General features: G+C 44.8%; 2 protein-coding genes across 2 annotated transcripts in view; one reads left to right on the top strand and one right to left on the bottom strand.

Moving 5' to 3' along the window:
• PRR5L (proline rich 5 like) overlaps positions 1 to 4,499 on the bottom strand; it is a 135,775-nt gene extending 131,276 nt beyond the window's left edge. Inside the window, exon 1 of the mRNA XM_031942658.1 lies at positions 4,450 to 4,499. The gene's annotated coding sequence lies outside the window, so the exon portion shown is untranslated. The remainder of the gene's footprint in view (positions 1 to 4,449) is intronic.
• Positions 4,500 to 4,642: 143 nt separating this feature from the next.
• Positions 4,643 to 13,955, top strand: COMMD9 (COMM domain containing 9). Its single transcript, XM_003773687.4, has 6 exons — positions 4,643 to 4,743; positions 7,888 to 8,013; positions 9,448 to 9,587; positions 10,492 to 10,526; positions 12,584 to 12,687; positions 13,081 to 13,955. Exons 1-6 carry the CDS (start codon positions 4,693 to 4,695, stop codon positions 13,219 to 13,221), a joined length of 597 nt encoding a protein of 198 aa, XP_003773735.1. The 5' UTR covers positions 4,643 to 4,692; the 3' UTR covers positions 13,222 to 13,955.
• The last annotated feature ends 12,155 nt before the right edge of the window (positions 13,956 to 26,110 follow it).

Below are 26,110 nucleotides of genomic sequence, written 5' to 3'. Positions count from 1 at the left end.
TTTTACCATCAAAAATAAGCAGGGGCCCCTTTCCTGCCTGGAATACACATCTACCAACCTGCACACCCTGAGCTGTGTCCATGACATCCTTGGAACCACAAAGAAACTTTAAACCGCCTCCTGGATATTTCTGCTGCATGTCCCTGGGACATTTCCAATTTAAAATGGAATCCATAAATTAATTTAATGAATCCATTTTAAAAGGGAATCCATTATCTAATTCCCTGTCCCTATTTCTGTTGAGGCACCATCATCCACCTATAGGATGAGCAAGCCAGGTTAGTGGGAGGAACAGTAAGGCATCCTGAAGAAGAGGCAGGAGATGACAGATGCACCCTGAAGTTAAGAGCAACATCTCCCAGACCATATATTCTACTATCAGCTCAGGATCCATAGCTACCACTGAGAGGAGCAACCCCTGTGTGGGAAGGAGTTCACCATCCTTGCCACCCTCAATACCAAGAGCGTCAATTGGCCTCTCCCCACTGGTCCCACTTCCAGCCTTACCCTTCAGGGATTGCCCTCACAAAAATACAGCCTGCGATTGGGTGTTACAGCCACAGATCCTAAAGAAAAGCTGCAGAGAAGAAAGTTTACCATGAAAGTCGAATTGTCCAGTATCAGAAAATGATGTGGGATTATCCATGGAAATGACATTAAAGAAGGTGAATCATTTTGCTGCAGGACAACTGGATCTTTATCAAAATTGCAGCAGAAAGATGTTGTCCCCCTGGGCTCTCATGGAATTCTTTGGACATAGGGATCAAGTTCCTTTTTTATCTATTTATTTTTATTCATTTTAAATTTATTTATATTATTATATTATTTTTATTTTATATAAGATTATGTTATTTGTAAATTATTATTTATCCATCCCCAATGCTATGTGCAAAGCACAAAGTAAGTGATTAATAAATGTTTTTCCATTCATTCATTCACCCTGGCTTACAACTTTCCTAACAGTTCACACTCCCTTATCCTGCCATATACATCCGACAACAAATAGTTAAAACAGCCAAGTCAGTATTTGAATTCATATCCTTTAATTTCAATTGGGGTCCTCCTTCCCACCCTGGTCATATCACTCCTCTGCTCAAAAATCTTCACTGGCTCCCATCATCTATCAAAAGCTCCCATATAACTGGTCCTCATGCCCTGTCCCAATATTTCTAGCCTTTGTGTTATGTATTTGTATTTTATTATTGTTGGGTTATTGTTCAGTCAGTTTTGACTTTCCATGATCCCACTGTTTAGCAAAGAGTACTTTGCCATATGCCATTTCCTTCTCCAGCTCAGTTTACAGATGAGGAAACCAAGCCCAGGATCACATAACTAGTAAACATCTGAGATTGGATTTGAACTCAGGCTGACACTAGAACCAAATTGGCCAGTTTCCATTCGCCGAACATACCCTTCATTCCTCTCTGACCCAGACCTTGGAGTATGGAACCGTCCTGAGCTCTGAGAGGTGAGTTTTTGCTTTTTCTCACCTAGTACCAGACCTCCACACCACAGCTTGGTTATTTCCAAACCAAGAGAGAAATGGAAGAGAAGGAGGGAAAGAGGAAGAAATGGAGGAAAGGAAGGCCGTTTAAGTACCTATTTATAACACCTAAGAAACACATAATTCCATAAAACACTTGTTGGATTATAATCAATGTAAAAAAACAACATTTGCATCCAAAAACAAAGATTTTCCAGACCCAGAAACATTTTTGAAGGCCAGGGTGTTTGAAGAAGAAGAGTTAAAGGTTCTTGTTAAAACTGGTGCTCTGTGTATTTTGAAAACAAAGACATCCTATGTTCTAGGAATAATTGCCATTATGTTCCAAAGTCATCTGCAAGGCCTTTGTCATCCTCCATCTGACTGAATTCTGCTTATTCTCGGTGGAACTGTGAGGACAAGAGGAACGTGTTTACCCCACGCAGGAAACTAGGAACTAGGGGACCACCTCACCCCACCGTTTGGTGGCCTGAGGCAGGTCCACTTCCTCTCCCAAATATTTATAAATTTTTGTTTCCTGCTGTCTGGCCTTCATCCTGCCAAGAAAAGGGAGTGTGACCACCCAGAAGGACACAGGTGATCAATAGGTCCAATGGGCTCCCTTTGCATTTGGAGAAACGGAGGCTCAGAGAGAGCCTGGCATCGGGACCAGGGTTAGTCCCCTGAAAGGGACCCAACGGATGAACGAGCCCAACTCCATTTTAGAAGAAGATCCTGAGTCTGAGAAGGGTTCAGGAACTTATATAGGATCAAAAAGTCAGTAAGTGTTGAAGGTAGGATTCCAAACTAGATCTTCCTGACTGCATCTCCTGATTCCCAGGCACCAAACCAGAAAGAAATGAGATTGATCAACCAAGCAACATTTATCAAGAGGCAACTATAGGAACTCTACCTGAAACTACTTCCATTAGACTGGGAGTTCCTTAAGGACAGAGCCTGTCTTTGTAACCCAGCACCAAGCCTGGCATACGGCAGGTGCTTAAGAAATGTTTACTTGCTTACTGACCAGGATATTCTTACTAGCTAAATAATTTTGGGCAAACTGGTTTAGGTAACTGCCCAAAGGACTGGACTAGGTGATCTCTGAATTCCCTGATAGCTCCCTTAATCTGAAATATCTAAAGATTAGAAGGCCCCTGCCCTCAAGGATATTCCGTTCTATTAGTTGCTACAATCTATATACTTCTAAGTGACAAATAATTGTAACAATTCACATTTCCTCAGACCTTCAGAGTTTTTAAAGTACTTTCTCAACAGCAATACTTTTTGATGCTCACATAATCCTTTACAATTTAAAAGAAACTTTCATCATGACAGCTTTGAGTTCAAGCATTAAAAGCCACATTGCACATATAAGGAAAACATGGACTAGGAAAGAAAGGGATTTGCCTTTTCACGGTCCCAATGGGACAAGGTTCAAACTCTTCTAACTCCGAGACCGATGCTCTCTCAATTATTCTCAAAAATAATGCATTTAAGGATAATAATCTTTTGAAGGTGAGGGTGGAAGCATAAAGTATAGGTTTGTAAAAAAAAATAAAAAATTTTTACAGTAGATAGCTCAGTTTCTCCTGCAAAGTCAAGTAAATCCTAGACTGGTCCCATTTCCTCTTCCTCTTCCACCTCCCAATAATGACAATAATTTAAAAATATCAATAATAATAATAAAACAAGAATATAATAGCATCAAAATAATAGTAAATAAAATGATTACAATAATAGTAAACAGTAATGATGATGAGTATAGAATAAAAATGATCACAATAAGAATAGTAAAAAAATGTGGTGACAATAATAGTACTAATAAAAATAATAGTGAAAGTAATGATTACAATAATGACAATAGTAATATGAAAACAATAATGCTAATAATAACAACCGTGGTAATAAAAGCCATAGTGATGATGATGATGAAAGAAATAATAATGACAGCAATACAAATAATAATGGTGATAAGAGTAACAATAAAATGATAAAGAAATAGTAAAAATAAACGCAACAGTAAGATAATGACAACAGTAGTAAATGAAAACAATAATAGTAATGAAATAATAACACTAGTAATGAAAGCAATAACGATGACAATAGATATAATGATGACAATAACAAAAATAATACTGGTGACAATAACAATAAAATGATAATAGCTATGGCAAAAAGTGATTACAAAGAAGACAACAGGAATAATAAGGTAACAGTGGTAATAAACTACTAATAATAGCAATACACTAATAAAAATAGTAATAAAATAATACCCATAATAGGAACAAACTTATAACAATAGTAATAAAAGCAGTCATGATGACGTCAATAGAAATAATTATGGTAGCAGTAACAAAAATAATGCTGATATTTGCATCCTGACAATAATATGCTGACAATTTGTATTTAGTTTGTTGCCAAACTGTGGGATCATAGAAAGTCAAAACTGACTGAAAAATAACCCAACAATAATAAAATACAAAATACAATAATAACTGACAATAAAAGGATAATGGTAAAAACATTGATCACAAGGTCAACAGGAATAATGATGACAGGAGTAATAATAATAATAATAAATAATATAATAACATATGATATAATGTAATGTTATATATAATATATAATAATATAAAATAATAATAATAATAAAACAATGATCATCACAAGGTCAACAGGAATAATAATGGCAGCAGTAATAATAATAATCCACTAATACTAGTGATAAAAGAATACCAACGGTAGTAACTAGCCAATAACGGCAATAGCAATAAGAGCAGCGATGATGATGGCCACAGAAATAACACGGCAAAAATTACAATCCTAGAGATGATGCTCACAGCCGGAATCACCAGGGACACTAAGAGAGGTGATAGCGCCCGGGAGGAAGGTGCTCGTCCTCCCCAGCCCCGCCCCGCGCGCGGGGCCCCGCCCCTTTCTGCCCAGCACGACCCGCTGCTCACCCGGCGCGCGGGCGTCCTCCAGAACCTCTCCCGGCTGAGCCTCCTCCCGCCTCTGCCTTTAAACCAGCGGCGTCAGCCCCAAGCTGGGCTCCGCTCCTGCCTCTCTCCGAGGAGGCGGGGATCCCGACGCCAAGACTACATCTCCCAGCATGCCAAGCGGCTTCCCCTGCCATGTGACACAGCGCCGCGTTCTCTCTCCGGGCCGCAGGGCTGCTTTGAGTCATGTGACGGGGAGGAAGGAAGATGGCTGCGGAGGCGCAGGTGGACTTCGCGGCCCTGCAGAGCTTGCTGAAGGTAATTCTGCCGAGGATTCGGACGCCAGGCAGAGACGGTCGGGGTCAGCGGGCGGGTGGGGGAAGCGGCCGCGGAGGCTCGGAGGTGGTGGTGGGGAGGCGAGCATCCTCCCCCACGCTCGCGGCCTGTGTTCGCTCCAAGGCCTCCGACCCTCCTGCCCTAGAGCTCCTGCCACAGTGACCGACTTTCTGTGACCCTTTTGGGCCCCGCGTCAGTCCTGACAAGCAGGAGCGATGATTGACCCCATCTGAGGGAGGGGTTCATTGCCTTAACCTCTGACCCTCACAACCCTGGAAGGTGGGTGCCCTTAGTATCCTCCTTTTACACAGGGGGAAACTGAGGCTGGACAAGTCAGTGACTTGTCTAGGAAGCAACTGAGATAGGATTCGAATTCAGGGCTTCCGAATTTTAAGTCCTATGCGCCATCCCCTAGGCCACTACCTTTAGACTCTCTCTCAGCTCTAAGTCTGATCCTGTTGACTCAGTTCGTCAATCATCAAGCATCTATTAAGCGCCCTCTGTGTGCCCAGGACTTTGTTGAGCTCCAGCGGAACCAGAGGGGCAAAAATACAGTTTCTGTCTGCAAAGGCCAGGGTCTTATTTTCCCTTTCCCTCGTGGGGTCACTCTTGTTACCATATAATAATTTATTTTCTTTGTGGTCATTATCATCAGTATCATTTTTATTATGATTGTTACTGACGTCATTATTATTTTATTACTGTTATTATTTTGCTTCTTATTGTTTTAGTATTACCATTGTTGGTATTATCGTAATGGTATAGATCTTATTACTGTGGTTGTTATTGACATCATTATTATTTTATTACTGTTACTATTTTGCTTCTTATTGTTTTACCATTACTATTGTTGGTGTTCTCATAATGAGATGAGTCTTATTACTGTGGTTGTTATTGACATCATTATTTTATTACTGTTATTACTTTGCTTTTATTGTGTTACCATTACTATTGTTGGCGTTGTCATAATGAGCTGAGTCTTATTACTGTGGTTGTTATTGACATCATTATTATTTTATTACTATTATTTTGCTTTTATTGTTTTACCATTACTATTGTTGGCATTCGCATAATGAGATGAGCTTTATTACTGTGGTTGTTATTGACATTATTATTATTTTATCTCTGCTATTATTTTGCTTTTTATTGTTTTAGTATTATTATTGTAGACATTATTGTAATGGGATGGGTCTTAGTGGATGGAATAAATAAGATCCCAGCACAGAAAACTCACCTTCTGATAGAGGAGAAGATACATATTTAGTAGAATGTTGGGGGACAATTTGAAAGGGAGGCGTGGGCACTGACTGGGAAAAATCACCTGCAAGAGCCGGGTTTTGAGCTAAGTTTCCGAGGACACAAGATAAGAGTCTGTCCGGCTCGGGAGACATGGAACACAGCACGGTCACAGTCACAGAGGTGGGACAGCCAGTGTTATGGTAGAGGAAGCCCAAGCCAATGAAACTGGATCATGACATTTATAGGGTATTGGAAGATTGGAAAGGAAGGGATCACGCTCTGAAGACCTTTAAATGCCAAACAGAGGAGTCTATTGATCCCAGAAGGAATCAGCAGCCACTAGAGTTAAATTGAGCGTTGGGATAACCTGGCTATACCTGCCCTTGAGGAAAATCAACTTTGGCAGCTTGGGAGAGGATGATTGAAATAGGAGAAGAGGAGACAGACCAATTAGAAGGTTAGCATTGATTCAGAGCTGGAAGGAACTGAAGGACAAGAATCAGAAGATAAATGCGTGTTACCAAGATTGAGAATTCCTAAGAGCGCCGGATAACTACCAGCCCTCCCTTTGTGATCTTAGACAGATTTTTGGGCCTCAGTTTCATCTGTAAACATGAAATTGTTGGACCTCCAAGTTACTTCATAGCATTAAATCTCAGAAATTAATTATACATATATGTATATATGTATGGAATATATTTAAATTCATGAATAAATATGACATGTTTGTATTGTGTATGTGTGTGTATATATATGTATATATGTATATAAAATTACACATAATGTTTATTGAATTGATTGTCTGACTTACACTTTTAAGACCCTTAAAGAGGAATATGTTATTTAAGGAGGTAACCCTATACACTTTTGTTGTAATCATTATGAAGTTGTTGGTTTTTTTATTACATCAGTTGTGAATTTACTCTTATAAACTTTCACCTATTATTCTGCAGGACCTAAAAACATGATAATGAAGTTTCAACATTTGTAAAGTTCTTTACTTATGTGTAATATGGCTCTGATTTTACATGTCTGTGTGACTATACACAAGTGACTTCATGTCATTTGGTCTCCATTTTCTTGTGACAGGATTGAATTTGAAGATTTCCAGGGTCCCTTTTGACCCCTGTGATCCAGCTTCACAGTAATGCTACAGGCATTTCTATTTCTGTTTTATAAATAGACCTCAGGTTCAGAAAGGTCTCCTAGCTAATAAGTATCAGATGTCAGAGGTAGACTTGAAAGTGGGAACTCCTGACCATCAAGTCCAATTTTCTTTCCACTCTCCCACTTTGTCTCCCATAGAATATTAGTCTTGGAAGAGGCCTTAGAAATGGCCTCTCATCCAGTCCATTCCTGTAATCTTTTGTTTTTTCTCCTGCTTCTTCAAGCCATCCTTGTTTCATATCACTGGTTCCTGTTGTGTCATTTTTCAGTTCTGTTGGGCTCTGTGTGACCCCATGAGGAATTTTCTTGACAGAGTTACTGCAGTGGTTTGTAGGTTCTTTCTCTAACTCATTTTACAGATGAGGAAACTGAGGCAGACAGGGTTAAGTGACTTGCCCAGGGTCACATAGTAAATGTCTAAGGCTGGATTTGTACTCAGGTTTTCCTGACTTCAGGCCAGGGGCCACCTAGCTGCCCATTTATGTCATTTGTATGTTGTAACGAGATCCTTCACGGTTTCTTACAGGAGATGGGTGTTTCCTCCAGTACGGCCCTCAGGTGGTAGGAGATATTAATTCCACTTGCCTTTCCAGCAAATGGGCCTCTCAGAGTCTGGGGGGGATGATCCGGAGAATGAACCCCAGGAGGCCATCTCGGTGCCTTGGGCTCTGCAGACGCTCACCATCTGAATCTGGGTCTTTCCTCTTTCTTCTGCCCCAGGCCTCCTCTAAAGATGTCGTCAGACAGTTGTGTCAGGAGAGCTTTTCCAGCTCAGCTCTTGGCTCCAAGAAACTCCTGGACATCACCTGTTCCAGTTTGTCAGTGACCCAGGAGGAAGCAGATCAAGTGAGTGTGTTCTGAGGGCCTCCTTGGATATGGGACAGTGATAGACTCCAGTGCAAAAAGCTTTGGTCTTGGAGCTTTGGGTCTTACCCTGCTTCCTGGCCCAGACTCACTGGGTGGCGTGGGGACCTTGTTCTTAGCCTCATTTTCTCTATTCTGACATGGGATGAGGTCCATTGCCTTCCAAACATCATGGGGGGGAGAGGGGGGAGGCCGAGGCTCAAGTGAGGTCCTGCCTGTGTAATTGCTTTAAACACTATAGAAGAAAAAGCCCTAGGTGATAAGGCCCTGCTTCATGGTATCAGGGGATAAAAGGGGCCCTAGACAGGAGATGCTGCAAAGATAGGGTCAGTAAGACTTGGCAGCAGACTGAAGGCTACTGGGTGAGAGAGTGGGGATGATCCCGAGATTGTGAGTCTGGAGGCCCAGAAGGCTCCACCACCAAATAACAGGGAAGCTGATTAGCAGCAGGACGTGGCAGCACATGCAATAAGGGCCAGTTTCTTGTGATCCCATCTGGGGTCTTGTTAGTGCATGTGGGGGTCCCAAAATGATGTTTATGGGTGTTTGATTTGTATGTGTGTTTGGTATATACCCGGGGCCCATTTCTCTGATGAAAAAGGGTTGTAAGTGGGAAAAGCTTTAGAAGTCCTAATTTGTAGGGAGGGAAGAGAGGATGGCTTGAGTGACAGAGTGGATGGTGATACCCATCGCAGTAATAGGGAAGTTTGAAAGAGGGGAGGGCTTGGGGGGATAAGTTACTGAGTGTAAGGTGTCTACAGGACATCCAGCTGGAGGCGTCCATTGGGCAGTTGGAGAGAAGAGCAGGGAGGTCGGGAAAGAGGTTAGGGCTGGATAAGCGGATCTGGGAATCATTTGTATGGAGGCGCTTGTTGAAAGGGAGGAGAGAGCTCTGGGTAGGGTGCAGGGGGTGATGCTGGCTGGGATTGGCTCAGAGTCCGATTCCTATGAGCAGACTGCAGGAGGGAGGGAACTCTGGGCCTCCAGAGGGAATTCTCGGTCTCCAGGGGGAAGGCCATTGACACTGCAGGCACGAACCCCAGAGTTCAGGGAGTTTTTGGCCCCTGACTGTAGCATTTTAAGCTCCATTGGGCCTCCAGGGAAGAGGGTCCAGTACCTCCTTGAGACAACACAGCTCGCCCCCTACTATTTGCACTTCTGAAGAAAACCTGTGGTGCAGATAAGGCCCTGCCTTACCTTCTTAAAAGATGTGAGGTGATCCCAGGGTCAGAGAAGGATGGGCTTGGTCAGAATGGCATTTGTCAGAGAGGCCTTAGAGATGGAGAGGCCCCGAGGCTCCTTTTACAGAGGAGGAAGCTGAGGCTCACAGGGGAGGGACTTGCCCAGAGGGTCTGAGAGAGAGGCCCCTTCCGCCTGCCCATCCTCTCAGACTCAGGGACCCTTCCTTTCTTCCAGCTGATCCGTGCCCTGCACCGCCTCACCAGGCTGGCGGCCTATCAGGACCTGAGTACTGGGGAGGAGATTCTTGCTCTCTTCCCTGAAAACTTCCACCAAAACCTCAAAAACCTGTTGACGAAAATCATCATGGAGCACGTGTGAGTACCTGCCTTCTCTCAAGGGGCTTGGGAGGGGGGAAAACCAAGAGAGAAAGCAAAACCAAAGGCAGAGCTGGTCGGGAAGCTTCTGCCGATGACCTGAGGTGGGGTGCGGGTGAAACCTGGAGGCAAACGGGGGAGATGCCAGTTCCCTCGGCAGGGCTGCTCTCCCCTGAGTGAGCCCAGGTCAGGGGTCAGACCCTCGAGCCTCCCTCTGCAGACTCTGCCGTGGCCCAGGATTCAGTCTCAGGGAGAATGTGGCGCCTGATCCAAAGGCTTTTAGTTCCCCAGGTACCAAAGACACCCAGGACTCGGAGGCTACAGGCTGTCCTGGGGAGGGTATGGAAATAGAGACTTGTGGGAGGAAGCAGCCTAGGCTTAGCACTGGGTAGGTCTGGTTCAGATCCCATCTCTAAAACCTACTAGCTGTGTGACTGTGGGTAAGTCACTCTGTCTTCTGCCAGGGGGGAGATTTCCACTGTCCACCACTCAGGGCTCTGGCACTTCCAGCCCAGCTCCCCTTTGGGGCAGCCTGCGTCTGAAAGGAAGGGAATCCCTTTGTTCTTTTGGGAACCTTTCATTTGTCGGCACTGGAACAGCCTGTCACCCAACTCTTTGGGCTCCCATTTGGGGTTTTCTTGGCAAAGATAATGGGCTGGTTTGCCATTTCCTTCTCGAGCTCATTTTTCAGAGGAAGAAACTGAGGCAAATGGGGTGAAGTGACTTACCCAGGGTCACACAGCTCATGGTGTCTGAGACCGCATCCTAATTCCCAGCCTGAGTGCCCTCTAGCTGTCCTTAGGGAGAGAAGGGAGCCGACCAGTGCTTTTCCATCTGTGAGCTTTTCCTGGTCATCAGAAGACTCCGTTTTCTCCGTCCCACCTTTTTCCCCTCTCTTTCACAGGCCTGCGTGGAGGAAGGAGGCCCAAGCCAATCAAAGTGAGTATGGGAATGGCTGCTCTCCCGCAGAGTGACACCCCGTAGGTCTGCCTGAGACCAGAGACAGGAAGGGCAGGCTCCGTGCCCAAGGGACTTCCCTCGTTAGCTGGCCCTCCATCCATCTCAAGTGTTAATTGCTTTCTTTTTTTAATAACCTATGACTTGAACCTACTTAAAGGGAAAGCAAAGCCCCCTGAGCCCGTGTGCTGTACAATAGAACCTGTGTCTGCCTGAGCCCAGAGCACCGACATCTCCTGCAAAGCCATCATTCCCTCTGCTTGAGGCCTGCAGGGGCCCCACTCTGGGTCCCCAGCCCTGGCCCCCACCGGCCTGCAGCTGTGAGCCTCAGTCACTGGTGAGCCGAGAACCACCAGCAGGAGCGCAGCTTGAGTTAGTGGGGGAGCTGGAGATTCCTTGAAAAAGGTTTCTTTTTTTTATTAAATTTAATTTCCAATGAGCAAGCTTTTATTTTCTCTCTCCCACCTTAAAAGAAAAAAAAAAAAAAAAACTAACTCCGGTGACATGTGTATGAGACAACTTTGTGGAGCAGTGGATAGAGTGCTAGTCTTGGAGTCAGGAAGACCTGAATCTAATTCTCCCTTTGAAACTTACTAGCTGTGTGACCCTGGACAAGTCACCTAAAGTCTGTTTATCTCTGCTTTCTCAATTGCCAAATGGGGATAGCAATAGCACCCACCTCTTGGACATTGTTAGGAGGATCAACACCTAGTAGATGCTCTGTAGTTTCTAGTTATTATTATGACGATTGTTATTATTGTAAAACAAATTGGTTGTAGCCCACATTGGCCGTGTCCAGGAGCATGTCTCACAGTGTCGAGTCTTCATACTCCGTGCAGAGACAGACAGCAGCCTTCTCTGCTTTGGGACAGACGGTTGTCAAGGGACGAAATCCAGACTGTCTACAGCCATATAAACAAATGCTCCAACTCACCATTAATTAAAGAAATGCACATTAAGTCGTCCTAGAGCTTTGACCTCACGCTCCCCAGATTGGCCCAGGCGTATACTGTGGGTAGAACTGATATGAATTGGTCTGGCCGCTCTGGAAGGCGGTTAGGAGCAACACCTGCGAAATCACTAAATCCCCTTTAACCCAGTGGTCAGTAAAACCCCCAGGTTTATAGCTTGAAGAGGTCAAAGAAAAAGGAAATAGGTCGATCTGTACAAAAATTCTTCTAGCAGCTCTTTTTGAGGTGGAAAAACATTGGAAACTGAGGTGATCTTCCTTTATTGGGGAATGGCCCAAGTAAATTATGGTATACAAATAGAAGAGAATACTTGTTCCATAGAAATGATGAAGGACATGGTTTCAGCGAATCCTGGGAAGATGTAGAATAGCGAGAGCCCAGTGAAGTGAGCAGAATCACAAGAGTGAGGTTTTTTGTGTTTTTTAACTTTATTATTATTATTTTACTGAGGCAGTTGGGGTTAAGTGACTTGACCAGGGTCACACCACTAGGAAATGTTAAGTGTCTGAGGATTTGAACTTGGGTCCTCCTGCCTTCAGGACCAACACTCTATCCACTGCACCATCTGGTTGCCCCTAAAGTTTTTTATTTTCAAAACATGCATAAATAATTTTCAGTATTCCCCTTTGCAAAACGTCAGAATCACAATGTAAAAACAAACCACTTGGAGTCATTTTCTAAAGCCCCACTGGAATGAAGAAATGGAGTTTAAGTGGGGAGGGGACTTCCCTGGAGGAGCAAGAACAATCTCCCTTTTCCTGTCGCCATTTTGTGCCATAGGTCACTAATCATTTCAGGGAAGATAAGGCTTGGTGGTCCTTTAAAACCCATTAAAGTAGGAGCCCAAAGCCCTGGGCAGTTGGGCTCGAGAGCCTTGGCAGGGAGGGAAGCCACATTGTCCTTCCTAGCCAGGTACGTTGGCCCAGGAGCTCCCGAGTCTCAGCCAGGCCCGTTCACCCGTGTGTGCCCTGCCTCTTTTAACTGCTCTTGTTCCTTTTAAGTCATCGAGAGGGTGAGTGTCAGGGACGAGCCAGTCCAGGCTTAAGTGGGGTTGTGTCTCTCCTGCAGTCTCCTTGCCTCGACTCGTTGACTTGGACTGGAGAGTAGATGTCAAGATGGCGTCCGACAGCATCACCCGAATGGCCGTGCCTACCTGCCTGCTCCAGATGAAGGTGGGCCATTGGACAGCCCTGAAAATGGGCTCTTCTGCCCCCCAGTTTTACAGTTGGAGGAACTGAGGGCCCTAAGAGAGTTTGAGTCTTCCCCAAGATCAAGTAACTAGTTAATGGTAAAGTTAAAACCCAACATCTGGGGGCCAGCCTTGCCCTTCCCAGGCTGGCGTTTACCCTCTGGAAAGAGGGGGCCCCATTGTTCTGTGGTTGAAGGCTCGAGTCAGTGCCATGGATGTGGGGGGACAGCTGCCTTCTGGGGTCTTCCCCCCTCCCGGAGCACTAGTGGGTTATGAATCAGCTGAGCAGGGGAGTCCCCCAGTTCTGCCCTCAGGCCCCTGAACCCTAACCCTCTGCCCTACAGGCCGTGATCTTGGGGTCTTGTTCCTTTTACAGATCCAGGAGGATGCCAGCCTGTGTGGAGACAAGCCCGCTATCTCGGCCGTCACCATGGAGTTGAGCAAAGAGACGCTGGACACCATGTTGGATGGCTTGGGCCGGATTCGGGACCAGCTCTCGGCTGTGGCCAATAAGTGAGCCTCGCTCCTGCTGGCGCCCCTGCTGCCCCCAGGGGCCTGGAGAGCCCTGGGGCATCTTTGCTGGGGGAGAGGGCTATGGTGCTGACCAGAAGGAAGCTGGACTGTATGGGGCGCTCAGACCGCTCACCCGAGCTCATCCTCTCATCGTTCTTCCTCTTGTTCCCTTTGCTTTCTCCTTCACATTGATGACCAAAGGTCTCCCCTCTCCCAGAGGCTCCGGTGCTGGTTGTCAATATGGGGGCAGCAGGGAGGGAGGGCACAAGGGCTGCCAGCTTCAGGCCTGTCTCTGGGGCGATGAGGGACAGGGCTGCAAGGCCGGACCGAGGGGCTCTGGGGCTGGACCGAGGGGCTGTGGGACCGGACCGAGGGGCTCTGGGGCTGGACCGAGGGGCTGCAGGGCTGGACCATGGGGCTGCGGGGCCGATCGAGGAGCTTCAGAGCTGGCAGGATGCAGCTTTGGCCCAGTCTCTTGGGGGGAATGGAGCTCCAAGTGCCTCACACCCCCCTCCATTTCAGCTCCAGAGTGGGCTGCAGTTGACCTTGGGTGAGCGGGACCCTTGGGCCACACGGGGCCCTGCAGGCTGAGCCTGGAGCAGAGTCTCTGTGGCCAGGCAGCCTCAGAAGTGCTGCTGGAGGCAGGGGGTGAGCTTGGGGCTCTCCTCTGTGCTCAGAGCAGGCTGGCTCTGTTGGTCCTGAAGGCCATTGGGAATAAATGTCAGTGCTGAAAGCTGTCTGCCCGGTGTCATCCGTTGGCCTATGCCAGGGTCTGGATGGGGGAAATTATCTCCAGTGCTCCCTCGCTAAAATTTAGTCTGTGCTACAATTGCAGCATCCCAAGGGGGATCCACAGGCTTGGCCAGGGGCTGCCAGAGGGGTCCAGAGCACAAAAGGTGGAGAACTTCTCGTCCTTGTGAATGCGGGGAAGTGATTCAGTGAGTGACTTGTGGTGATACAGCATCAGCCTGGGTGAGGAGGCCCTCAGGAGTCATTGGGTCACCTTGGTGCCTTAGAGGCACCCGACCTCCTTGGGTCTGGGCTTGTGGGCTCCGCTCCTGCCATGTGGCAGTGAGGAAGCGGCAGAGACTCGCTCAGTGTCCTCTGAGCCCGGGTGAGCCAGCCGTGCCAGTTACTGCCTTGTGGTGGCGGCCGGGTCTCTTCCCCGGGCAGGCCTCAGGTATAAACTTAAGGGTGCAGGAGAGGAGTTTCCCAAGACTCCTCTGACCCTTCAGGGTTCCCTTGTGCCTCTGTTTTGGCCATTGTGCCCGAGTCTAGTGTGTTTGACCCAGCCCGAATGTCGTACCATGATTTCTATCTTGTAGGTGAAGAGCTGAGAGAAAAAGAAGGAACCAGTGTTTACTCTCGGCCCCAAACCAAACTCAAACTAGCTTTTGTTCCCCGCCTCGGCCTCTGTTTCTGGACTTTGCTTTTTTGTTATCAATGGGGCCTTAGGGATTTTAATACAGAATCAGTCTGGGGCTGTGTGACTTTGGGGTGCGGGGAGAAAGTGCAGGTTGGTGGAAAGAGCGCGAGATTGGGCAGCAGAACCGGCCAGTTCCAATTCTTGGCTTTGCATCTTATTGCCAGCGTGACCCTGGGCAAAGCCCACCCCATTCTTGGGTCTTAATTTCTCTACAAAATGAGGGAGTTGGACTGGTTGAGGAGGTGCTGTGATCTAGTTTGGGAACTTGAGGACCTCATTTTAAATCCCACCATAGTAACATAAGTGATCTTTACCAAGTCTCTTTTGTCTCCCTGGATCTCAGTTTCCTCATCTATAAAACGGGCAGGGAAAGCCAGGTCTTTAAACCTCTGATCCTAAAGTCTCCTCATCTATAAAGCAAGGTGCTTAGACCAGATCACAGATTTAGACCTGGAAGGGATCCTACCCTCTTTCGTTACAGAGATAAGAAAACTTTAGGATTAGAGAAAGCAATGAGTTAATCAAGATCCCAGAGAGGTCAAGACTTGAACCTGCCACGCCATCAGAAGAATGCTGGATGTGGGTTCAAGTTCTGGCAGAGCCGCTGCTGTCTGGAATAAGCCATTTCTCTGAGCTCCGATTCTCCCATTTGACCCTGAAGGTCTCCGCCAGCTCTAAAGCCGTGACGCACTTTGGCTCATTACGCTGTACACTACTGGTTTTAAAGTCCCAGCAGCTCTCCGGGGGAAACAGAGGGTTATTTTCCTCCCCAATCCTCAGTTTCCTCAACTCAAGTGAAGAGTCAAGGGCCCTTCTTTTTCAGACACTCTGTCTTCCATTTAAGTTACCGACAAATTTCTGATTTTCTAAGAATTAGCATGTGGTTAAAGAAGGGTCACTAGCCGACCCACACATAATTCCCCCGTTCATTATTCCAAAGAGACTCTGGAACATTTCGTTGCCTTGGGATCCCCATTAGAAGTGTCGGTTATCATGGAACACAGGGATGGCCTTGGGCTGCCTCCTGAACGGATTTCAAGGGCTCCCGGAGACACTCCCCCAATAAGTCATGCCTTTGCTTTAATGGAGCTTTTCCCCGTTAAAATGGAAGCATCCTTTGAACTGCCAACGTTTCTTGGAAGATAAGCACATAGAGTTTGTCCAGTGAGAAGACTGAGCACTGGGAGGTGGGAAAGTGGGAGGGAGGGTAGACCGTGGGGCTGTCCAGAGATAAACCACGGCCATTTCCCACGCTTGACTAGAGCTACTGAGAGCACCATATGCTGGAGAAGGGAGGGTTCAGGAGGTATCCCTCGGTAATTGAGCGTAAAATATATCAATAATTAGGTTATAATATTGCAAATAATGCAGATAACAGCGTTTTGGAAAGCTCTTTATGCATATTAGCTCATTTGCTCAATTCTGCATGGCAGGTGCTATCATTAACCAGATTTTGTAGAGGAGTAAACAGGTAGAGGAAGGTTCAATGACCAGTTTGCTCGGGATCATACAAGTAGTAAACGTTGATTTGACCCTCATGTAGGATTTGAACTCGGGACTTCCTGGCCCTCCCAAGTTGAGTGCTCTCTGGTTCAAAGCAGCAGATTAAAATGAATTTTTAATCATTTAAACATTTTTACACATGGAGATTCTTTTCCCTTTTTTCTTTATCTCTGGATGTATCCCCAACTCTTAGTAGTTCCTTGAACATAGTCCTTAATTTGATTAATTAATAACATCTTCATTCGTAGTCAAATATAAATTTTCAACCTAGTAGTAGGCAGGAGGATGAACCAAAATGGGGAAGCAGAGAAGCAATGGGCCTGAAAGCAGGAGATAAACAAGAACATGTTGGAGGTTTGATAAGTCACTTCTCTGGGCCTCAGTCTCTCCAGCTGTAACATGGGGATTGGACTAGATTTCTATGGTTGCTGATTTCAGGATCGCAACATGTCACCTAGTGCTCTTTCCTGCCCTTCCACACCCAGATCCGTAGGGATAGTGTTTGGGGGTGTCTGTGGATGGAGAAAATAATATCTACACTATTATTTGTGTAGTTAGCTGTTATTTTATTTTATTTTGCTGAGGCAATTGAGGTTAATTGACTTGCCCAGGGTCATACAGCTAGGAAGCATGAAATGTCTGAGGGCAGATTTGAACTCAGGTCCTCCTGACTCCCGGACTGATGCTCCACCTCGCTGCTCCTGTTTGTTATTTTTCTTAGCTTTTTCACACCTTCATGCTTAGATCTGTGATTTTAAGTGTGGAGACTCACTCCATCAATGCAGATTTCCACCCCCTCCACCCCCAGATTCATCCACATGGGAAGTAAATAAATAAATAAAAGATGGCAGTCCTTTGGGGGACTGTTGCTCAATGGACATGGGGAGAACTGACAGACGCTATCCAGCAGATGGCGAACTTGTCTACCTTATCTTGCTCCATGGGCCAGTTTATTTAGGAAAAAACAGAACAAAACAAACAAAAAAGGCTGAAAAGAGGGAGTGAGAGACAGCAGCTTGCTGGGGGAGCTGTGAATTGCTCTGACCGTTCTGGGAAACGACTTGGAATCATGCAAGAAAAGTTAGAGCTGTTCATACTCATTGACCCAAACATCTCACTACTAGATCTATTCTCAAGGAGGTTAATGATAGTGAGAGAAAGATCCATCTGGGCAAAAATATTAATAGCAGCATCATTTGGGATTTTAAAAGCAGAAACAACGTGTGCCAAGTGGTTGGGGAACAGCTGAATAAACTGTCATCTGTCATCTGCGGGTGTCTTGAATATTAGATCCTCTTATCTTAGCCCATTGCCACAATTCTACTTAGCAACGCAGCCAGGTGGCTCAGCGGACAAAGTCTGGGACTGGGAGTCCCAAGTGTCTGCACTTTAACCTGGTCCTACCTCAGTTTCCTCATCTGAAAAAAGATGGAATAATAATAGCATCTCCTTCTCAGTTATAAGGATCAATTAAATATTGTAAAGTATAATTGCTAGCCATGATTTTATTATTATTACCACCATCATCGTCAAAAAGGGCCCAGACTGTACATTTCCCTTTGACTCCCATGTTCTCCCATGAGTTGATCTCTTTATTTGTTAGAAGCCATCCTTGCTTTCCTCTGTCACCTACAAATATTCAAGCAAAGCAGACTGTTCTTCCCCAATTAGAGCTGAAGTTCCTTGAAAGCAAGAATAAGCTTATTTTTTTCAGATTGTATCCCCAATTCTTTTTTTAATTAAAGCTTTTTATTTTCTTTATAATTTTTATTATAGCTTTTTTTTTTTTACAAGATATATGCATGGGTAATTTTTCAGCATTGACAATTGCAAAAACTTGTGTTCCAAATTATCCCCTGCCCCAGATGGCAGGTAGACCACTACATGTTAAAGTATATGTTAAATACAATACATGTATACATATCCATAGAATTATTTTAAAGCTTTTTATTTTCAAAGCATATACATAGATAATTTTCAACATTCACCCTTGGAAAACTTTCTGCTCCAATTTTTTTTTCCTCTCTTTCTCCCCACTCCCTCCCTTAGATGGTAGTAATCCAATTATGTTAAACATGTGCAATTCTTCTCTATATATTTCCAGAATTACCATACTGCACAAGAAAAACTAAGATCAAAAAGAAAAAAAAATGAGAAAAAAACAAAATGCAAACAATAAAAAGATGAAAATACTATGTTGTGATCTACATTCAGTCCCCCCAGTCCTCTCTCTGGGTGCAATGTCTCGCTCTGTCATAAGACTTGGATGGAGACAAGATCAGAACTGGCCCAAATCACTTTGCTGCTGAAAAGAGCCGTATTCATTTGATGATCATTTCTGGGTACCATGATCTCCTGGTTCTACTTACTTCACTCAGCATCAATTCATTTAAGTCTTTCCAGGCCTCTCTGAAATCATGCTGCTGGTCATTTCTTACAGAACAATAATATTCCATAACATTCATATACTGTAACTTATTCAGTCATTCTCCAATTGATGGGCATCCACTCAGTTTCTGGTTTCTTGCCACTATGAAAAAGGCTGCCACAAACATTTTGGCACATGTGGGTACATCTCTTTGAGTTCATCCCAACTTGGAACGTATTCAGTCTTTAATAAGCTCTTTTTCATTCATGCATTCATAGCTCTCTCTGACCCTCACCATATGGTCAATCTTTCTTTAATTCTTCTTCCTTTCCCCAATCACATCCTTTATTCCTGACCTCCAAGTTCCCCTCTCTGTGACATGATGTAGCCTGCTGATTCCTAATATGCATCCCTCCATTGCCCTCATTTTCCATTCCTGGGAGACTATTGTTTTCCATGCTCACGGTCATACAACTATATCAGGAGAATTTTTTGTATATCAAGGAAAAACAAATGTAAAGAATTCAGAGAAACATAGGAAGACTTGGATCAAGTGAGGACTGAGAGGAAAGATCAGAGCAGGGCTTCTTAAACTTTTTTCTTCTAGACCTCTTTTTGCAGGAGAAATGTTTATGTGACCCCAGGTCTACAGCTATATAAAATAGGGAATCAAACACTGATAACAAATCATTTTGTGACCTCACATTCAGCTATGAGACCCCCCTGTGGGGTCATGACTCACAATTTAAGAATCTGGGATCTACATGACTTCTAAGTGCTTTTCCAACTCTAAATTAGGAGCAAAAATGTCCCAAGATTAGTGGGGGATTTGAGAAACACTAGAAAGACTCCATTTCTCTCCCCCCAAAAAACAATCCCCTTCCCTACGATTGACTAAGCGCTTGCAATTCTGCCACAAGATTTCACCCCTTTGGTTAAATTAGTTTTGTTTCGTTCACCCCTTTGCTACTGAGCTTTGTGCTATTAAATGGGACCTCTTCCACCGCCCACCCCACATATGGCCCGCCATATCAGTTGGTTATAGCAAAGTGTGACAGTAATATGTCCTGTGGTGACATAGATGTAACAACAAGCGTGTGGTCCTTGCCCTTGGAATTATAAAGAACTTGGTCTTGTCCTTCACCTTCCTCTGAGACCCAATTTCCTCATCTGTATGAAGAGGTTGACCTTGGAGGTCCCTGTGAACTCTTAAACCTCCAAAAGCAGGTTGTTATAGGATGACTATTGTCACCCAAAGGAGTGAGAGGGGCCCCTTAGGGAAGGAGAGAAGAGTTGGGGAGGGGAGTGAGGGGGTGCCAGCGTCAACAACTCTGCCCAGGAGAGTGATTATCGATCAATATGTGCTGCCCACAGGTCTGTCTCCTCAATGGTCTAAGTAGAATCTATACAGGAGCAGATTTTCTGCAGATGAATGGAGAGCACGTCGCCCGCAGATGGATTTTACCTTGGTCTAGAGATGCTGTTCTGGTGAATCACACCCCAGGCCAGTGGAAAATGTTAATGAAGGCAGAGTATTTTTTTTTGTCTTGGTGTATTTTCTCGTTCAACCAAAACTAATAGAGAAACAACAAAATGCAGTGTAAAGAACTGAGGGCTTAAAGAGTTCATTGCCCTGTGCTTAAAAGGAGAGGATGGTTTCCAGACCATGCAAAAGACACTGTTGGGGTCAAGAGTGGGACGCCTGAGCACTGAGATGGCAGCCAGGACAAGAAAAAGCCCCTCTCCAGTTTATTTCCAGATGGTAAGGAAAGAAGGAAGGAAGGAAGGAAGAAAGGAAGGAAGGAAGGAAGGAAGGAAGGAAGGAAGGGGAAGGAAGGAAGGAAGGGAGGGAGGGAGGGAAGGAGGGAGGGAGGGAGGGAGGAAGGAAGAAAGGAAGGAAGGAAGGGAGGGAGGAAAGAATAAAGGAAGGAGGGAAGGAAAGAAGAAAGGAAGAAGGGAAAGAAAGAGGGAGGAAGGAAGGAAAGAGAGAAGAAGGGAGGGAAGGAGAGAAGGAAGAAAGGAAGGAAAGATGAAAGGAAAGTGGGAAGGAAGAAAGGAAAGAAGGAAAAATGGAAGGAAGAGATAAAGTAAAGAAGGGAGGAAGGGGAGAAGAATGGAAGGAGGGATAAGGAAAGGAGGAAAGAAGGAAGGAGAGAGAGAGCCAGGAAGACCTGAGTTCAGACATGTATGAACTGTATAACCCTGGCCAAATCACTTCTGTGTGCCTCAGTTTCCTTTTCTGTCAAATAATCACAATAACAACAATCACCTCCCAGGATGACTGTGAGGATCAAATGAGATATCTGTAAAGTGCTTAGCACAGTGCCTGGTACATAGTAGGTGTTTAATAAATGCTTCTTTCCTTCCTGTCTTTATTCATTCAAACAGAGTAGAACCCATGATCTCCCTACTCAGCCAGTATTCACCAAACCCCACTTCCCTCTTCCTTAGGGACCCAGGAAGGAAGGTAACTGTGCTTGGGGCCAGAAGATCTGCGTTCAAATCCTGAGTTGTCATAGACAGATGCTGGCTGTATTGCTTATTCTCCACCTTTCTGGGCCCGTTTTCTTCTCTATAAAAGGAAGGTGATTGATTTAGGTCTTTTCCCACAGATTCTATGTACTCTTCCATTTACAAATCTGTGATCAAAGAAGAGTAATTGGTTTTAAATCAAGGCAGGTGAAACTTTCACTGGCCGAGAGGAGGATACTCTGGGCTGTAGAGACAGGAAGCTGAGCTCTATTGCCTCCCTTCTGGCTGCAGCTCAAGAGCAGGGGACTGGACCAGGTGACCTTCTAAAACAGTGGTTCTCAAACTTTTGTTTTCACTATCTTTATCCTATTAAAAATTAGTGAGGATCTCTCCAAAGTGTTTTTGTTTACCTCGATTATACCCAGATAAATACCCAATATTTACCATATTGGAAATAAAAACTATTTTTGAATTTGAAACCCTCTAAAAGGATTTCAGAGATCCCCAGGATTCTCTAGACCATACTTTGAGAACCACTGGTCTAAAAGTTTTGCCTCTTCTGGAATTTTTAGGCTGCTATGGCTCAGGCATATCCTGAAAAACTATGGCCTTAATGCCTCACTTCTGGCCCTAAACAGCCTGGATGACCACCATAAGCTTTGATAGAGAACTCTGTGGAAGCAAGAAAAGTATTTTATAGATATTCTCTTACTTGGCGTTGTTATTCCCACTTTATGGATGAGAAAACTGAGACTTAGAAAGGCTGAATGACTTTCACACAGCTAGGAAAGCATTGGGAGTGAGATTGAAACCCAAATAGCTCCTGAATCCATTGTTCTTTTCCCTAAAGCAGCATCATAGGTTTGTAGAATGAGAAGGAAAGGTCTCTGGAGACCACCCAGCCCAATGCTCTCTTCTCACAGATACGAAGACTGATTCCCAGGAAATTAATTAGCTTCTCTAAAGTCACACCTAGAAGCAGAATTTGAACCCCCGGTTCTCTGTATTCTCTGTACTGCACCACGTTCTAATGCACCTTGCAGCAGGGTGATTCCATTTGTTGCCTTTCCTCAGTGCTAAGCACAAGCCCGGACACATAGTAGGTGCTTAATATACGCTGATTCAATTGGGCCTGTTCTCCCTAGGTTCACCCCCTAGTCTGAGGAGGCCGTCCAGCCTGGTGGCTAGTGTGCAGACCGATGGATCTCCCTGTTCCTCACTCTGGTGCCTCTGCTCCCCCTGAATTGCCACAGCCACGTCCAGTTTATCTGCTGGATTAAAGTTATCTCTACAGGCTCTCAGGGAAATAGTCTGGTGCCACAATTCATCACTCGCCTCTGCTCCTCAAGAGCCCGGAGCCGGGAAGATTTAAAACCTCGTAGACTCAGAAGTCGGAGCCAGATTAGAAACTTCTGTCTCCGATCAACCATCAAGGAGTGATTAAATAACTAAAAACGAACTTCTCTCTCTCCTGGGCCCTAGCGTGCTGGCAGGCCTTGGAGCTACCCCACAGGATGAGTCCTGAACTTGGGAGTCGGAAATGATCTCAGATCCAGGAAGGAGTCCCCGTGATAACTTACCCACAACAGTCAGCCAGCCTTTGCTTAAGGACCTCCAAAGGCAGGGGAGCTGCCGCCTCTCAAGGCAGCCCAAGATGATTTAGGCAACTCTAAAGTTCGATAATTTTTCTGCTAATTAAGCTCAACCATCCCTGTCTCAAGTGCTTCTAATTCTGCCCTTTGGGTCCAATTGGACCAAGGCCTCTCTTCTTCAAGCACTTACAGACACTTCACATGACCTTCTTGAAGAGTTAAAAATGAGGATCTTCTTTTATCCCAATTTTTTTTTAAATACTGCCCTCTTTGACACGGTTAGCATCTATCTATGACAAGTTTGGAGAGCTGTGTTGTATTCTATAGGCGGGGGGATTCTGATGGGGACTGGAGATTATGCCATGAGGGTATTAAGCAACACTAGAAGTATTTATTTATTAATTATCTATTAAGTATCTACATGTGGTGTCCTCCTAAATGTATACAAGTCTATCCATCCATCTATCTATCTCTCTATTTATTCATCCATCCATCTATCCATCCATCCATCTATCCATTTATCCATCCACCCATCTCTCTCTCTCTCTCTCTCTCTCTCTCTCTCTCTCTCTCTCTCTATCCATCTATCTATCAATCTATCTATCCATCCATCCATCCATCTATCTATCCACCTATCTATCCATCCATCTATCTACCTATCTATCCATTCATGCATCTAGCTATCTATCCATCCATCCATCTCTCTATCTCTCTCTCTATCTATTCATCCATTTATCTATGTATAAACATATACATATACATACAAAAATATGCAAATACATCCAAAAAGAAAGTCTCTGTCCTCAAGGAGCTTCTTTTCTTTTTCTCTTTTTCTCAATAGTACTCTAATTTTCCAAATACATATAAAGATAGTTTTCAACATTCATTTTTGTAAGACTTTGTGTTCTAAATTTTTCTCCCTCTGTCCCTTAATCTCTCCCTTCCCTAAGACAGCAATTTGATTTTATAAACACATGTAATCCTTTTAAACATATTTCCATATTTGTCATGTTGTGCAAGAAAAATCAGATCAAAAGGGAAAAAATCATGAGAAAGAAAAAAAGAAGAAAAAGGTGAAAATGCTATGTTTCCATTCATATTCAGGCTCCCTAGTGCCCTCTCTGGATGTGATTGACATTTCTTATCCCAAGTCTCTTGGAATTGCCTTGAATCACCTCATTGTTGAAAAGAGCCACGCCCATCACATTGATCATCACATAATCTTGAAGCTGTGTACAGTGTTTTCTTGGTTCTGCTCGCTTCACTTAGCATCAGTTCACATAAGTCTCTCTAGGATTTTCTGAAATCAGCTTACAAGGAGTTTATTTTTCTAATAGGGAATATAACATACAAAAGAGGAAAGATACCTATATGTGAGTACAATATTGGAGTCTGGAAAGTAAGGAGATCCAGGAGAGGGATGCACATTGATTGTATTGGGTCCCTGACCTAAAAAGAGGCTCTGGGCAGAACTCACCAATGGGAAAAGGGGACCTGCATGGCAGAGAGACATTTTTTTAAATTAAATCTTTTTATTTTCAAAATATATACATGGATAATTTTCAACATTCATCCTTGCAAAACCTCGTGTTCCAAAATTTTCCTTCCCTTCCCTTCCACCCCCTCCCCTAGATGCAAATAATCCAATATAAGTTAGACATGTGCAATTCTGCTATACATATTTCCACAAACATGCGGCACAAGAGGCAGAGAGACATTTCAAGGGACCAAACCTGAGCGCTGGATGGATATTCTATGGTGATGGTTCCAATTTAGGGGTCCTGGGGGGATTACATCAAAGGTTATGGGATTGGAGCTCTTTTATGTACTTGTTCATATACTGACCGGGAACACTGATGAAATCCTCAGGGGATACACACACACACACACACACACAGAATATTGCATTTCCTTATTTAAGAGGCAAGGTTGAGTAGTGGATAGAAAGCTGACTTGGAAGCCCAGCGGATCTGTGTTCAAGTCCTGGCTTTGTAATTCTATGGAAGTAACTGAATCTCTCTATGTTCCAGCAAACTCTTCAGGACCACGGGCTGCAGAGGAGGTTCTATACTGGTAGAGGGGATTTCTTTTTGTTAGGAGTTCTCTTTATTAATAAAATCATAGTTCTAGTCCAAAGCAAACCCCCAAACCACAAAGCAGACCGACTGTTTAATCCTCTGCAGCCGGCCTCTCCCACATCCTGGTTTGCCCAGTCAGAAGCAAAATAAAAAAACAACAACAACAACAAAAAAAAACAAAACTTGTTCTTTTTTTATTAACATTCATTGTCCCACACTTCCTTTGAGTGGGAGCCCAGGCTATGCTCCATTGGCCTTTCCCAGCTCGTTGAGGTGTGTGCAGAGCCCCTGGTCTCCCACCTGTCACCGCTCCACGACCCAGCCCACTGCAGACAGGCTGGGTGAGAGGGACCTGGTATTCCCGTCTTAGGTTACATGGATGTGTCAGGATCCTTTCACTGGTCCCCAAGGAAACAAAAGATCAGAGAAGAAAACAAAGCATCCTCTCAGCTTTCAGAGGACTCTGCCAGGAAGCCAGCTTCCCTCCCTTGTCCAGCCTCCTGAGCACCCAGCGGGAGCTGTCACCAGAGGGGCAGTGCTTTCATCAGAGAGATTTTGCTTTCCACCAGGCTCGTCCAGGCCCCTAAGACTTCCTGAAGAAAAAAGTCAGGTTCCTCGGAAAACAGGGCCCCACAGTGGGAGACCATATCAAAACACTGGCACAGAATGCTGATGACTCAGTGGAGGCAAAGCCATCCAGAGCCATCCTCCCGGAGGGTCAGAGGAGCAAGAGAGCCCACAGTAGGTGGGATTTCTTGATTTGGCTGCATCTCTGAGCCCTTTTAGTGCTGTCTGCCCCCCTGCTTAAAACACACTCCCTCCTCACCTCTGGCCAATGGCTTCTTTTAGGTCCTTCTGCAGGAGGCTTTTTCTGGGCCCTGCCCCGTCCCCTCCCCTCCAATTCCCACCCTTAGTGGCTAGTTCTGTCCTCTGAAATCCTCTTATACTGACTTTGTATTTTCCAGTTACCTACATGTATACTTGTCTCCCCCAGGAGAATGTAAATTCTTGAGGACAGAGCTTGTTTCATAGAGCTAGTATGGTGTCTGGAATGATTTGGGGGCTTCCTAAATGCTTGTTGACTGAATAATTGATTGGTTGATACCCTGCCTGGTTGAGTACATGGTTGAAGAGAAATCACCTTGGACTACCGGCCAGGAAACTTGGATTATGACCCTCTTTCAGTCATTAATTAGCTGAAAATCCTGGAGCAAGTTCCTTCTGTTCATCAGATTTTTGTTCTGTAAAACAAAGGAGAGGGGAGAGCAAGCTGACATTTTAGTAATGTAACTATTTATTTTTTATTTTTTTCTTTTCCTTCCTTCCTTCCTTCCTTCTTTCCTTCCTTCCTTCCTTCCTTCCTTCCTTCCTTCCTTCCTTCCTCCCTCCCTTCCTCCCTCTCTTCCTCCCTTCCTCCCTCTCTCCCTCCCTTCCCTCTCCCTCCCTTCCTTCTC

Source organism: Sarcophilus harrisii, chromosome 6, assembly GCF_902635505.1.
Source record: "Sarcophilus harrisii chromosome 6, mSarHar1.11, whole genome shotgun sequence".
Lineage (NCBI taxonomy): Eukaryota > Metazoa > Chordata > Mammalia > Dasyuromorphia > Dasyuridae > Sarcophilus > Sarcophilus harrisii.
This window is presented reverse-complemented; position numbering and strand designations above follow the sequence as displayed.